General features: G+C 35.7%; 1 protein-coding gene across 1 annotated transcript; it reads left to right on the top strand.

Moving 5' to 3' along the window:
• Positions 1-4,662: 4,662 nt before the first annotated feature.
• On the top strand, positions 4,663-14,421 carry LOC137823378 (cystinosin homolog). The gene is made up of 8 exons (XM_068628484.1): positions 4,663-4,900; positions 4,988-5,120; positions 5,777-5,866; positions 5,966-6,090; positions 12,730-12,772; positions 13,424-13,541; positions 13,631-13,680; positions 14,050-14,421. The coding sequence occupies exons 1-8, from the start codon at positions 4,782-4,784 to the stop codon at positions 14,203-14,205; spliced, it is 834 nt and encodes a 277-aa protein (XP_068484585.1). The 5' UTR covers positions 4,663-4,781; the 3' UTR covers positions 14,206-14,421.
• The last annotated feature ends 416 nt before the right edge of the window (positions 14,422-14,837 follow it).

The raw sequence follows: 14,837 nt of genomic DNA, 5'->3' as shown, positions 1-14,837 counted from the left end.
AGCAAGAAAACTCAAAATAAATCCTAAAACAGAATGGTAAACAACTTGAATTAAAGAGCTCTTGAAATGTAAAGTGCAATACAACTCAAAATTTAAGCAACAACAAGCCTAGACTCTATATACCACATGATGTGAATGTAACTACAAGAACACATGATTCTTGACATTCTTAGGAACAACTTGAGCTGGATTTGAAAGGCACTTTACTTTAGAATTGGATCAATGTTCTAAATTCAAGAACTCACCAAAACTAAGCACCAACCAAGACTCATATTGAAGTCCATGTATTGTCAAATTGAATCAAAACAAAAGGAAAGAAGAACAAGAATTAAAACTGGACAGAATTTAAATGATAGCTACTGAACCAAAACAGAATTAAGAACACAATGCTGGAAACACAAAAATAAACGGTAGAAAAAGAAGTAAACTCTAGGAATCAAAACTACCGAATGGAAAATTGAAGAAAAGGGAAGAAGAACACTTATAGAATAAGATGCTTGCTGGATTTTGAGAATTGGAAGAAGCCATTCACGCCACTTGGAACCTTGAACCAAGATAAGTGATGGAGTGCCACCACTTGAAGCTCACCATAGCTCACAAGATAAGGCAAAGAAGAGGAAGACTCAAAACTCACAAATTCTCTCCAAAATTGAGTATAGTCTCTCTACTATAAAATTCCAATCTGAATTGTACAAGCTAAGCACCTTTATTTATAGCCTAGAGGTGCTGAAAATGCAAGCTAAATGGCACACAAATGCAATGAAATTCGGTTTGGCACCCCCTAGGCTCCTGTCTACACTCCCCCTAGACTCCCTTACTACTTACACCTTTTTATTACATTCACACCCCTATTCTACAAAAGAAATAAGAAGAGCCATTTTATTATACTCTTGTCCCAAAGCTCTTGCCATGCTCCTAGTAATTCGTTGGGCTTGGGCCCCTTGTTGGGTTTGGACCCCTTGATGGGCTTGGGCCCCTTGTTGGGCTTGGGCTTCATGGCCTAGAGCATCCTCTACTTGGTTTCCATCACAATGTCTTCTTTAGAAAGACTAATGATCAACAACATGGACACATTTGCTGAAAATCAAAGAAATCTCCATGATTTGTGTGAGTCAAGGTTCAATCATATGGATTCACATTTTTCAAACCTGAATGAACAAATAGAAGAGGTTCAGAATCAGCTTCTGGAGCTACAATTTGAAAGGGAGAACAGTCCTTCTTTCTAATTTGCTGGTTTAAATTTTTGAACAATTTCTTTTCTCTTTTATGCTGTTTTTAATCCTTCCTTTTGTCTATTTGTGAAGACAAATAGGGGGAGAAGTGTGTTGGGATATGTAATGTTCTTATTATTTGCACTTGTACTGCCTTTGAACATTGCTTAACACTACTTTAATTGGTTTAAGTTTGAAATTTTACAACTGATAAAACTCTAATACAAAATTTCAACCCGTTGTTCCTGCGAAATAACCGATTGTTTATCTGTGTTTGCACCTCTGTATGTGACTGGTTTCTCACACTGATTTGGTTGATGTTCCTCTCTGGAATCACCTAGTGGGAATTGGTTTATGATGCTTATTTGATTGGAATAGATTATCCTATATTTCTATGTTTGCTAATGGATGCAGGTTGTACAAATTCTAAACAAGAACATTCCAAAAAGTATCCCAAGGATTTGTCTCCATCAAATAGGGGGATATTGTAGAGCATGAGAGCTTTGATGTTTCAAATCCATGATGAAGCTTGATGTTGTGCTACTTTTGGTTTGGATTTAGATTAGAGTGTTTAGAATCCATGTAAAGATCAATTCTTAGCCCTTCCACAAAGCTTGCCAATCTGTTTTAAAAAGAAAAATGTTTTTCTAAGCAAAGAGAAAAACAACTGGTTGAATTATCGAAATAATCGGTTGTTTGTCACTTGGCTTGTTTAAAGGTTTTAAAATTGTTTTTGATTTGGTTATATAACTGCCTAACCAATTCAACCGGTTAAAACGACTTTTCAACCGGTTAAAACAACTTTTCAACCGGTTGATTGTGACATTTCCTAACAGTTTTTTGAAAACCTGTTAATCTGTTTTGGGTGTGATCAAAACTACTTTGGCTCATAAATGCTGCCTTGAACGAATAGTTTTTAAATGCTATAAATAAAGTCTTTCTTTCAAAACAAAATACACAAGTTTTTTACACAGTTAGAAATCAAAGTGAGTTTGAGATTAGTTTTTGAAAGAAGTTTTCAAAACTTTGCAAGATTGTTGTTTAACTTTGCACTTCTGATCATAGGACTTCCGGGTTTTTGTAATCTTAGGTGTTTTCTATTCCTTTCATGATTTATAATTGTACTTTCATAAACCTGTAAGTGTGTGTGAAATCCTGAAAATTCAGAGGGTGTTTTGACTTGAGGTGTGTGGTTGCAAAGAGGATGAGTGGGTCTTGTGGTTTTCAAGGTGGTTTGTGGTTGTGTTGTTGTAATCTGTAAGTGATTACTGGTGGAACCTAGTGGTTGTTCTGGGAATTGGATGTAGCTCAAGGTTGAGTGAACCAATATAAAATTGGCTGTGTAAATCTCTCTCTCTCTCTCTCTAACTCCTTATAACTGTTTGTTTTAATTCTGCTTTTGCTGTTGATACAAACAACCAATTAAAACATAATTTCAATCGGTTAAAATTCTGTACATAGTTTATGTATCATTGTTTGATAGCTTTCCTTAATTGCTTATCTATGATTGTTTGAGTTCATTCTTATTCAATCTTTGCAAAAATATTTGATAAACAATTCACCTCCCTCTTGTTTAAGCCATCAATTCTTACACTCCCTAGTCACCATACCCAATGATCAATAGATCATTGAAACACCAAACCTCCAAATAGGAGTGGCTGTTTGAAAAAGAGTACTCATGATCAACCAAGAGTAGCTTGAGTAAAGAGTACTCCTTGACAGATTAGCCAAGAGTGGTTGCTATCTAAAAGAATACTCGGTTGGCTAGGAGTGGCTAAGTGTAAAGAATACTCAGTGTCAGTCATAAGTGGCTTGAGGACAGAATACTCAAAATGTTAGTCGAGTGTAGCTACAAGCCTAAAGAATACTCAGTTAAGCTAAGAGTGACTTGTGTCAAGAATACTCAAGGGTTAGCCAAGAGGGGCTACGAGCTCAAAGGATACTTGATATGTACTTCACAACATTAGTTTGCCTATTTAAACTTGGTCGATTGGCCAAGAACTTGACGTAGTTTGTGAGACAGATGAGCTAGTATAAAATGTTGTGTACATATTCTCTTCTTTTTACATTACATGTTATTATCATTTGCACTAATAACAAAAGGAGAGTTGATAAATGAGTAGCTATTAAAATGTTCTACCAAAATGTTTTTAAATATATAAGTAACATTTGTGCATAGGTTAGATGTTAGAACTATGAGCTTTTCACTTAACAAAGCTAACATTTAAAATATGTTAATTAAGTGATTGAATTAAGGTATATAAACTTATGTCTAACGTAACCTATTTGAAATGAAAAGATAAAAACAAATTTAGCATTCAAATATGTTCATTCAATCTTTCTTTTTAATTTATTTTTTTTAAGAAAAATGTTTTTGAATTTCATCAGACGAAACATGTCAGAAAGCATATGCTAAAAAGACTTTTCTCTAAGTCTACATGCCTTAATGAACCCTCTAAGGTCAAATATGCATCATGAGTTCTCTGTCAGAAAAAACAATAATTGTTGGAACAAGTAGCTCTAGAAGAAGGATTAAATAAAGCCTAAACTCTTCTCGAAAAAACTAGACTAGTTCATAATATTTTTATACTAGTTCATCCGAACTTATGGAATACGTTCATTCTTAACCATTTTACAAATAATCAATTTATTACAACCGAGTACACCAACCACTTCCAATTATAAATGAGTACACAATTCACTCTTAATTCTCACTGGTACACAAACCATTCATCTTATATCTTAAAGTTAATTATATTAACATAGTTACACACAACTTAAAAAAGATAAAAATCTTTGAAAAAAAATCAGTGTAGATCGTATAAACACAAGAGCAAAATTATTAATCCAAGATTAAGAAGGCGTACACGTGAATAAAATAAAGAATATAAAGAATAACTGTACAGGTAAAGGTAGTTTTACGTTCAAGTAAAGCGAGGGCTGATAATTCAAATGATTTTGTATACATAGTTGCCCCATATATAGCACAGTGGCAAGATCTTCAGATAAGGATCCCAGTTTTTGGTGTTGAATGGATGAAAAACAGATTATTAATGTGACCGAAGGTAAATAAAGACCAAAATTTATTTCGTTCAAAAATTAACTTTAAATTATGCTCAAATGATGCTACTTTAATTTAATAAATGCCCAATTCCTTAGTTATTGGATTATTAAACTTGAGTTCGAGTATTTGTCAAACAAAGACGATGTAGAATAAAAATAACAAAAATGTTTTTTTATGATCATAATCAACTCAATAAATATCATAATCAATAAATAACAATAAATATTTATATTTTAATTTTCTTTTATTATGTTGTAAATATAAAATGGAATAGATGTAAAAATATCATAATAATAAATAAAAAATTATTGAACAATACTTTTGAATTTATCTCTGAAAAAAGAACCGGACAATATAGCCTTTGAATTTATCTCTGAAGAAAGAACCGAACTCTTTTTATGTTGAAACTATGGATATTTAAAATAGATTAAATTGTTGACGTCAGCGATACAGTGTTTGATATTTAAGGAACGCAGTTGTTGATTGGTGTTGCGCAAGCGAAGAAAATGGCCTCTTGGAATTGGTTAGCACTGGAAGTTGCGTATGAGGCTCTGGGTTGGTTCGCTTTCGTTTCCTGGTCCATCAGTTTCTACCCTCAAGTCATCTTGAATTTTCGCAGGAAGAGGTATCATCTTCCTTTTCTCTCATCATCTATGCTAGTGTAATTGATTAATAAAACGTAATATTTGATTGTTAATTTTTTTCAATTTAGTGTGGTTGGGCTCAACTTCGATTTCGTGGTGCTGAATTTGACCAAGCACAGTACCTATCTCATATACAACGCTTCTCTCTACTTCAGCTCTGCTATTCAGAAGCAGTACTTCGACAAATACGGTTATGGAGAGGTTCCTTCTCAAACAGACTTCAATTGTTTCTCAATTAAATCAAACCAACAACGTTTCATGTATGCTAAACTCTTCACGCTGAAAGCCAATTTTCCCCACATCTAATACAATGCTTTCTTCCTTTATCTTCCACCAAAAATATGAATAAAAAATTAAATATACTTTTCTGTCGTTAAATATACTTTTCTTTGGTAAAATATACTTATGAGTTAAAACAATCATATTTTTGGAAAAGCTAATGTAAAATAATTTATGATAAATCTATATAAACTAATTTTACTGTTGGTAAAACATCTTTTATTTTTTCTCTTCTAAAAATGGTTACGTGGAAGTTTATGTAAACAGACCCTATATGAATTATAATGTTTGAATAAAAAAAAATGTCGTGTCAGTTTCGTATTGAATTGTACAATCATTATCTTTAGAGTCAAATGAATGATGATTCCTGATCGATTAGCAAGCTCAAAAGTGGTTCATACTATGATAACAAAATTAAGAACTGCTCTTCAAGGAACTGTTATGGACTCTTCTGTTGTGCTTTTTGGAGAAAATTTTGACAATTGGAAAATTGTGAATTGTTTGAGAGTTGAAGTAATGTTTGTTATGTATAAACATTTGGAGTTCCCTGATGTGGTTTTGAATTCCTCCTATTTCAGATGATACCTGTGGCTGCAAATGATGTTGCTTTCTCCATCCATGCTGTTCTACTGACGGCAATCACGTTGTTCCAGATTGCAATCTATGAAGTAAGAATGATATTGTTGAAAAATTATAATGTTCTCCCTTTTTGTTCTATGGACTGAATTCTCGATTTTTTGCTCAACTTAGTTATTGTTTGTTTGTAGCGTGGGAGTCAGAAAGTGTCCAAAGTTTCTATTGGAATTGTCTCTGTTGCTTGGCTTATTGCAGCAGTTTGTTTCTTTATTGCTTTGTCAAATCATTCCTGGCTTTGGCTTCTCTCCATGTTCAAGTATGTTGTCCATGCTTATGTGGTTAATTGTTTTTGTTTTGTCCTTTATGGCCTTCAATTTAATTCCTTAGAATATATGCGTGGATATACTCTTGGTTTTATCGCGGATGCTATTTCTTTTAGTACTGGAGATTTGATATTTGTTTATTCTTAATCAGTTTATACCAATTTATTGAGCTCCCATGTGGTAATTTTCTCAGTGCTTTCTTGAAACCATCCTAATTCATCTCGAGATGGCATGCTATTTGCACAACAGGACAAAGCTTATTTCTCTTTTATCAATTGCTTAGGAGATTATGTGGTCAATCTAGGCAAATATTTTCGGTTTACTCTGTCTTGTGGAAGGCAGGTGCATATGAAATTGAAGCTTTGGCTGAAAGTATTTCTGTTCTAATTTGAGGGCACCGATGAATTATTGAACTTATGTGTGCCTGTTACGTGTCTTGTTAAAAATGAAAAAAGATCCACACCTTAAACGGAAACACACTGATTTCCTCTCACGAAGATATTATTCCAGCTCTCACTATCGTTGACAACAACCACTTAAAAAGGAAACACTTCCTTTCACACTGGAGGAATCCTGTCAAAAACAACAAAAAAACACACACCTCACCCTACATGGTTGGTCTCTATTTAAAAACCAACCCCAACTTACTCCTCCCCCGCCACTACACAACCTTCTTTATTTTTCATTTTTCTTCTATAATACACTTTCCACACTTTTTCACTATCCTTTTGCCTAACATTACTCCCCTCAACTGAAACAACCTTGTCCTCAAGGTTAAAGTCTAGAAATTGGTCTTTGGTAGTCGCAACATCCTCCCACGTTGGAGCTTTCGTTCCACCTTCATTCCAGTGCACTAAAACCTATTGCATTGGTGCTCCGTGAATGTGTACCACTCGTCTATTTAATATCTGACTTGGAGAAAAATCCGAGCCATGTCTTTGGAATTTTGGGGGCAATTTGGGGTCCACTTCGTGAGTCCCCATTGCCAATTTTAACTGGGAAACATGGAAAACTGGGTGTACAAGGGCATTCTCTGATAGTTGTAATCTATATATGCTATTGATCTGACTTTTGCTAAAACAACAAAAGGACCATAATAGCGTGCTGACAATTTCGGATGCAATCGCATAGGCACATAAAGTTGTCGGTGAGGGCAAATCTTTAGAACCTTATCTCCTACTTTGATTGGAGAAGGTTTCTGGTGGCGATTAGCAAATTTCGACATCTGATCTTGCAGTCTATCAAGGTGAAATTTGAGTTGTTTAACAGCCTCATCTCTTGTTTTAAGTCTTTAGCGAGAACTTCTACCATCGCTTCTGCTAGTACAAATCAAGCTGGAGATGGAGGAGCCCTGCCATACACAACTTAAGGGTGTGCTTTTGGAAGCCCCTTGGAAGCTAGTGTTGTACCAGTACTTGGCCCAGGGAATAAAATTCACCCAAGTTTTCGGTTGTTCAAAGCTAAAACAATGGAGATATGTTTCCAAGTTTCATTTAAGACTTCCGCTTGGTCGTCTGTCTCACAGGGTGATATGCAACGCTCATGTTCAAGGTTGTACTTTGTAGTCTAAATAATTTCTTCCAAAAGACTCAAAATGATAGATTCCCTATCACTAACAATGGAAGCTGGAATTCCATGTAACTTGACCACCTCTTTCACAAACACTTCCATGTCCGATCATGCAGAATAAGGGTGTTTTAGAGGAATCAAGTGATCATACTTACTAAGGTGATCAACTACCACCAAGATCGCGTCATACCCATTTGACATATGAAGTTTGACGATGAATTCCATGCTTCTCTCCTCTCATATTGCCACCAGAATAGGCAGCGGTTGAAGGAGTCCTTGAGGTGAGTTAGCTTGATACTTATTTTGTTGGCAAATAACACTTGGCTACGAACTCGGTGATAGTTTTCTTCATGCCAATAACTTGACCACCTCTTTCACAAACACTTCCACGATCGATCTTGTAGAATAATGGTGTTTTAGAGGAATGAAGTGACTATACTTACTAAGGCAATCAACTACCACCAAGATCGCGTCATACCCATTTGACATAGGAAGTTTGACGATGAAATCCATGCTTCTCTCCTCCCATATTGCCACTAGAATAGGTAGCAAATGAAGGAGTCTTTTAGGTGAATTAGCTTGATACTTATTCTGTTGGCAAATAACACGTGGCTATGAAATCGATGATAGTTTTCTTCATGCCAATCCAATGCAAAGATTGAGCTATCCTCTTATATGTGCAAAAAATCCCTGAATGTTCTCCCATAGGAGTCGTATGATATTCACAGAGCAACTTCGGAATCCAACTTGAAGATGTTGATAAAACCATTTGACCCTTGTAATGAAGCCTTCCATTCTCTAAGGTATAATTCCTGTGTGAATCAGGGTTAATTGTTAATTCTTCCATTATCTTTTGTAAAGCAGGATCTTTCTGGACTTCATCCTCCACTAACTCCATGTCTTGCCAATATGGTTTGGATAAAATGTTGATAACTGTAGTTCGTTATTCCTCATCTTCAAATTTGTTCGGTAATGCATCCGCCACCTTATTAGACGCCTTTGGTTTGTACACGATATCAAATTCATACCCCAACAACTTAGCTAAACAGTTCTGTTGGTTCTGAGTTGGTTCTGAGTGGTAATTCTTTGTTCCAGCAGATGTCTCAAACTCCTCTGATCAGTGTAGACTATAAATTTCCCTCCTAATAAGTATGGCATCCAATGTCGAATCGTCAACACCAAGGCCATTAATTCCTTCTTGTATATAGATTTTGCCAAAGAAGACTCGGCCAAAGTTTTTCTGAAAAAAGGCAATTGGCTCTTTATTCTGTGATAGAACAACTCCTATTTCATTGCCCGATGTGTCACATTCTATACAAAAAGGGTTGGCAAAAATTTGGCATCATTAAAACGTGTGCAATCGCGATAGTATTCTTAAGCTTCTACAATACTTTCCTCTTTCCACACAAAGTTCCCTTTTTTAAGCAACTACGTCAACGGTTTCACCATTCTTTCCATAATTATGTATAAATGTCCCATAAAATATGTGAGGCCTAAAACTCCCCTCAAAGCTTTCAAAGATTTGGTTTTGGCCACTGCATGATAACATAAATCTTTTGAGGATCCATCTGAACTCCATTCCCCAAAATCACATGACCCAAATATTGCACTTCTTGTTTCCCAAATTCACATTTATTTTGATTTGCATAAAACTTGTGTTGTTGGAGAATCTTTAAAACTATTTCAGCTGCATTAGGTGCTCCTCCCACATTTTATTGTATATCAGAATATCATCAAAGAAAACTAGTACAAATATCCTAAAATAAGGTTGTAAAATAGTATTCATGGTGCATTGAAACGTCTGATGCATTAGTCAGTCCAAGTGGCATAACTAATGATTCATAGAGTCCATGATGCGTGCAAAAAGTAGTCTTTGGTATATCACGTGCGAATTTGATGGTAGATAGCCCTCAAATCAACTTTAAAGAAATGTACCCCATGCAGCTTGTCAAGTAACTCTTCTATTACCAGAATTGGAAATTTGTTCAAAGAATTGTCGCTTTATTTAATGCCCTATAGTCCACACAAAACCTTCAGCTGCCATTTTTCTTTTTGACTAAGATAGCAACTGGACTTGAATAGGGGCTATTGTTGGGCCTAATTATTCCCGACTTCAACTTTTCTACAACTTGTTTTTGGCAGTTTCTTCCTGCACCCCTACATTTTTCTTCCTGCACCACCACAATTTTGTAAATTCCGAAACTGACCCCCACAATTTCGGAATCTGGGAGTGTGCTACGGATTCATCAATCCGGAAGTGAATCATGTTGCAGTCCGAATGAGGGGGTGTTCCGAAAGCAAAGTTTGCATAAATTATTGATTTCCAGATTACTGAATCCGGAAGCCTAATTTCTATTACGGATTAGTGGATCCAGAATAATTTTTTTTCAATTATGGATTTCTGAATCCGGAATGCATATTTTGAATTATGGATTAAAGGATCCGGAATGGTTTTTTCAATGGATGTTTTGCATTTTTTTATTTTGGATTAACACTATCATTCATGTACTACCGGAAGCATCAATCCAAGAGATTACTGGATGTACCAATTCGAAAATTTACTGGAAACACCAATCCGAAAATTTACCTGATTTCGTAATCCGGAATAGAAAAAAAAATAAAAGTACAATTTATATAGGGACACTTTTGTCTTTGCGCAACCTTATGGGGGTGCAGGAAGAAACTGCCCTTGTTTTTCTATCTCTATTTTCAACAGATGTTGATTTCTATAAGGCCTTACATTGATCATATGATCATATCTACTCCTACTTTAATGGGAATCTTATGATCTAACTCTTTGTAGGGAGGCAATTCTCTAGGCTCTTCGAAAATCTCTTCACACTCCTTTAAAACCCCCATCCAGCTCAGTTTTCTGCCTCATAGATAAACCTGAATTTTTTGTCCTCTCCCAAGGTCTGGTCTGCAGTCCCTATTCCCATACAGCTGACACTGCTTCTATCTCCTTTTCCTTCTTTAAAGCTTGGGTAGTCACCAAGGTTCTTGTCAATGTATGATCCCCTCTAATCTGTAGCTTCTTCCCTTGAAGACTAAAGTTCAGCGTCAATGTCTTCCAGTTCACTTTTACATCCCCCAAAGTCGCCAACCAAGCTACCCCTAGAATCAAATCCACCCCTCCTAACTCAAACAAGAAGAAAGTCTCTTTAATTGTGCACTTTTACAGCTTCACCTCCACATCCTTGCAATACCTGCTTGTTCTTTTTCTATGCCCATCTCCTAACCTTACATTATAGGAAGGGGATTATTCCATTTGCAACCCAAGGTTTTTAACCAAATCCAATGAAATGAAATTGTGGCTAGCCCCACTGTGAACCAGCACTGGTTTTCCTCTCACTCCCCCTGTAACTTCATTATATTGGGTTGTGTCAGTTCTCCAATTGGAAAAACCTACAGGTCCATCTGTTGATACTCCTTATCCTTGTATTCTTCTTCTGATTCTCAACAATTTCCCCCAGCTCAATTTGTTTCATATCCCTTGGTTCTCCCTCATATTTCGCAAAAATAATAACACGTAGATTTTTATCAAGACACTGATGCCCATGACTATAAGCCCCTCCGTAATGAAAACATCTCCCCTCTTCCCTCCTTCTAACATATTCCCGATTAGGGAGGGTCCGGGATCCCCTGTTTTTTGATCCCTCAACCGTGTTCACTCTTGACTGGACATCTCTTGTTGTGTTGGAAGACTCCTTTGTTGCGTTGTTAGCCAAACTAAAAGAAGCTTGCCACTCGTCTCCTTGTAGTTCTTCACGCGTGTTGCTATTCCCGTCCCTCCTTGATATAAAAAATTGGAAGGGACATTCCGATACAAATTAACACCCCCTTTAATCTCTTTCATCATCTCTTCCACGCCCAAGGCAATCTCCATGACCCTCATCAACTCTTTTCCTAATTTGGTTACGAATCTTGGCCTGCAATCCCGCAAAGAAATACCCTAGCAGTTGTTCCTCAGCCTATGATACCAACACTTCAAATTCTATTATGTAATCATCCACCCTTCCGTTCCATTTAATCCCTGCCAATTTCTCAAACACGGAACTTCACTTCCTACCTCCGAACCTCCCGTTTAGAGCCATAGAAAAATCTTCCCAAGAAGGATTCTTGGATTTTTTACGCCAAAATTTGAACCAATGGCTAGCATTTCCTTCCGTACTAATGAAAGCTTACCTTAATTTTCCTTTGCAGAAACATTCTGAACTTCAAAAAATATTTTTGCTCTTGTTATCCATCTCAGCGGATCCGTCCCTTCAAAGATTGGTAGTTCCACCCTTCTAGTCCATGGTTTCAGTTCTCTTTCTTCCTCCTCATTAGTTTTGTTACCATGCACTGATCGTTCTTCGTTCTTTTCTTCCTCATTCAATGAAATGTCTCTTCCCTCAGACATCCTTTCACTTTTCTTTATGTCACGAAACAATTCTTTTATTTCTTTCATCTCCAAAAGGATTTCCTTCATTCTTTGTTTACTGGGCCACTTTTCCAAAGCGCTCATACAATGTTCCATGTCTTCTCCTATTCCTTTTGATCCGGGAGGTCGGAGCAAAAATGTTACGTGCCTTGTTAAGAATGAAAAAAGGTCCATACCTGAAACACACTGATTTCCTCTCAATATTCTAGCTCTCACTACCGTTTACAACAACCACTTACAAAGGAAACACTTCTTTTCACACATGAGGAATACCCTGCATGGTTGGTCTCTATTTAAAAACCAACCCCATCACCCCCACCATCCTTTTTCCTAACAGTACCAGCTTCAAAATATTAGCTATCATTTGAGAGCCTTTATGATTTATTATTTTGTGACCAATTTGATGAAGAAGACATTTAAATTTTTTCATGTGTTGGGGTTCTTACCACTATGGACGCAGCTTATGGTATGATGTTAGGACAAAGCTTAGAATCTTCTTCTGTATGTTGAACTACCTCAGATCCACTTTTGCTGTAGTGCTACAGTCCATGTTCTGTGTTAATAGAAAATATCAGGTTGCTTAGTCTTTGGATGTAATTAATTTTCTTCTAACTTTTTGTTTACATTGATTTTGTTGCAGCTCAATTCAAGTAACTATGACTATTATAAAGTACATTCCTCAGGTTGAGATTCTTTTTCTATTTTATTTGTCTTCTTTTTTATCTTTAGACTGTTGTTGACATATCATTTTTTAAACTAAAATTTCATAGCAGAAACTAATTTACTGTATCTGCTCCTGAATACCAATGAACCTATTCATGTTCTTTTCTGAAGTCTCTCTAGTCATTACTAAAAAATCAAGACCTTCCTTCTAGTGATGGAAAAACCAATTTATTAAATATAAGGAGTTAGATGCTAGAGTAAAGTTGGAACTCAAATCTTTCTCTCTATTCATGGTATCTTCTACTAGTTTAAATTATTCCTGTAGTGTTAGTTGAAGCACCATTTTCTATTGTTGACATTGTTCACAATTTGGGCTTTAGGCATATACTTCATGTAAAATAATTGACTGGTTTGGAAAAGTGGCCTATCGTACTGTCCCAGTCCCTTACATTTAAGTGGAAAACGTAACGGATCTAGTTGTAGTTCTAGATCTGTAATAATAAACCCTTAAAACTTGAATAGATTGTTATTCGTTTCGATGACGTGGGCCTTATTCATCTCTTTTAAGTGAGTGTATTTTAATCATTCATTTTTTTAATCTCTCAACAGTCAGGCCTGACTAGCTTTACGTCCTCTTGCAGTCCATGTAATTATGTGTCTTGTGAATGTAGGCAGTTATGAACTTCCTGAGAAAAAGTACTGATGGCTTCAGCATTGGTAACATTCTACTTGATTTTTCTGGAGGAGTAGCAAACTATGGACAGATGGTTGTGCAATCAATAGATCAAAGTATTTTCATTGCTCATCTCTGCTAGTGATATTTCTTGTCATTTGATTATATATTTTCGTATGAACTTATTTTATATCCATCTTTCTAGATTCATGGGTCAACTTCTACGGGAATATAGGAAAAGTGGTGCTATCTCTGGTATGGGATCTCTGAGGATTATTTTACTTCTTTCTTACGTTATAATTGTTTCTTAATTTTCTTTTCCATATATTTTGCATGTAGTTGTGATTCAAATACTGATTCTGGTGTTATTTTCTAGTCAATATTTTAATCTTAAAGTCATACTAGTCTTTTCGGTTGAAAAATGATTTCCTTTTTATTCAAGAGTGATGGCTTACTACTCAAACTGAGTAGTAGATGCATGTATCGAGAAACCAATTTTGTATTTTTGCATAGATCTAGGATGGAGCTTGTGCCTGGTAAATTATGCTTGTTTATGAGGTCAGTCAGACACTGTTGCTTGAGGCCTTTATGACACATTGTTTTCCATCTAATACTCAACTGCAGGTATCTGTATTCTTCGACATTATTTTCATTATTCAACATTATGTTCTGTATGCTGGTAATAAATCCTCCAAATCTGAGATCACTACGGAGCATGAAGATCAAATCAGAGAGCAGCTTGTTAGACCTTCTGATCTATCGCCACCAGATAATGCGTAAGATACGATTTGCTTCATAATGTATATTACACTTCCTACTCGTTGATATTTGTGTTGAAATCAAATTAGGATGCTTTTCTTGTCCCATACATTAGGTACTGGGAACTTTCAATAACCAGTGTAAAAGTTTTAAGAATTATCGCCGCGCATTCTTTTATACTACTTTGTGTCATAAAGTTACATATGATCAAGTGACTAGCATGATATTACCAAGCTACTGAATTTCCTAGTGATGTTTGTGGCTAACGATCAAATGAAAAACAGATGCAGTACCCTAATAACTTCACATCATAGTCAAAATCTAAATGAAGTTTGCAAAAGCCAATTTCATTTAAACTTGATGAATAATATAACAGTTTTGTTTGTACTTTGCATACATAATTGAATCAAAGGATACCTCTATTATAAGGAAGATGCCCCACATAAATAGAATGCTTTATGCAGGGGAAAGCATAAACAATATTTCTACCGGTAATTTCCGCGAATGAAAAATACAAGGCATGCATTTTCAATTTTTTGCTCAACTCGGAATTTCATTTGATGAGGTCCTTTTGAACTCTGAATGCTTTTTAGTGATCAATTTGTTGGTTTCTGATCGACATCGTTTCAACCATATAAAAGTGTTCAAGCAGA

This window comes from Phaseolus vulgaris, chromosome 8 (assembly GCF_000499845.2).
Source record: "Phaseolus vulgaris cultivar G19833 chromosome 8, P. vulgaris v2.0, whole genome shotgun sequence".
NCBI classification, from domain to species: Eukaryota; Viridiplantae; Streptophyta; class Magnoliopsida; order Fabales; family Fabaceae; genus Phaseolus; species Phaseolus vulgaris.
The sequence above is the reverse complement of the archived record's forward strand: the minus strand, read 5'-3'. Positions and strand labels throughout refer to the sequence as shown.

Coding starts and splice junctions, on each gene's coding strand:
- LOC137823378 (XM_068628484.1), top strand. CDS start 4,782: ATGGCCTCTTGGAATTGGTTAGCACTGGAAGTTGCGTATGAGGCTCTG. Junction 5,121..5,776: donor ACAAATACGGTTATGGAGAG/GTTCCTTCTCAA, acceptor CTCCTATTTCAG/ATGATACCTGTGGCTGCAAA. Junction 13,681..14,049: donor GAAAAGTGGTGCTATCTCTG/GTATGGGATCTC, acceptor ACTCAACTGCAG/GTATCTGTATTCTTCGACAT.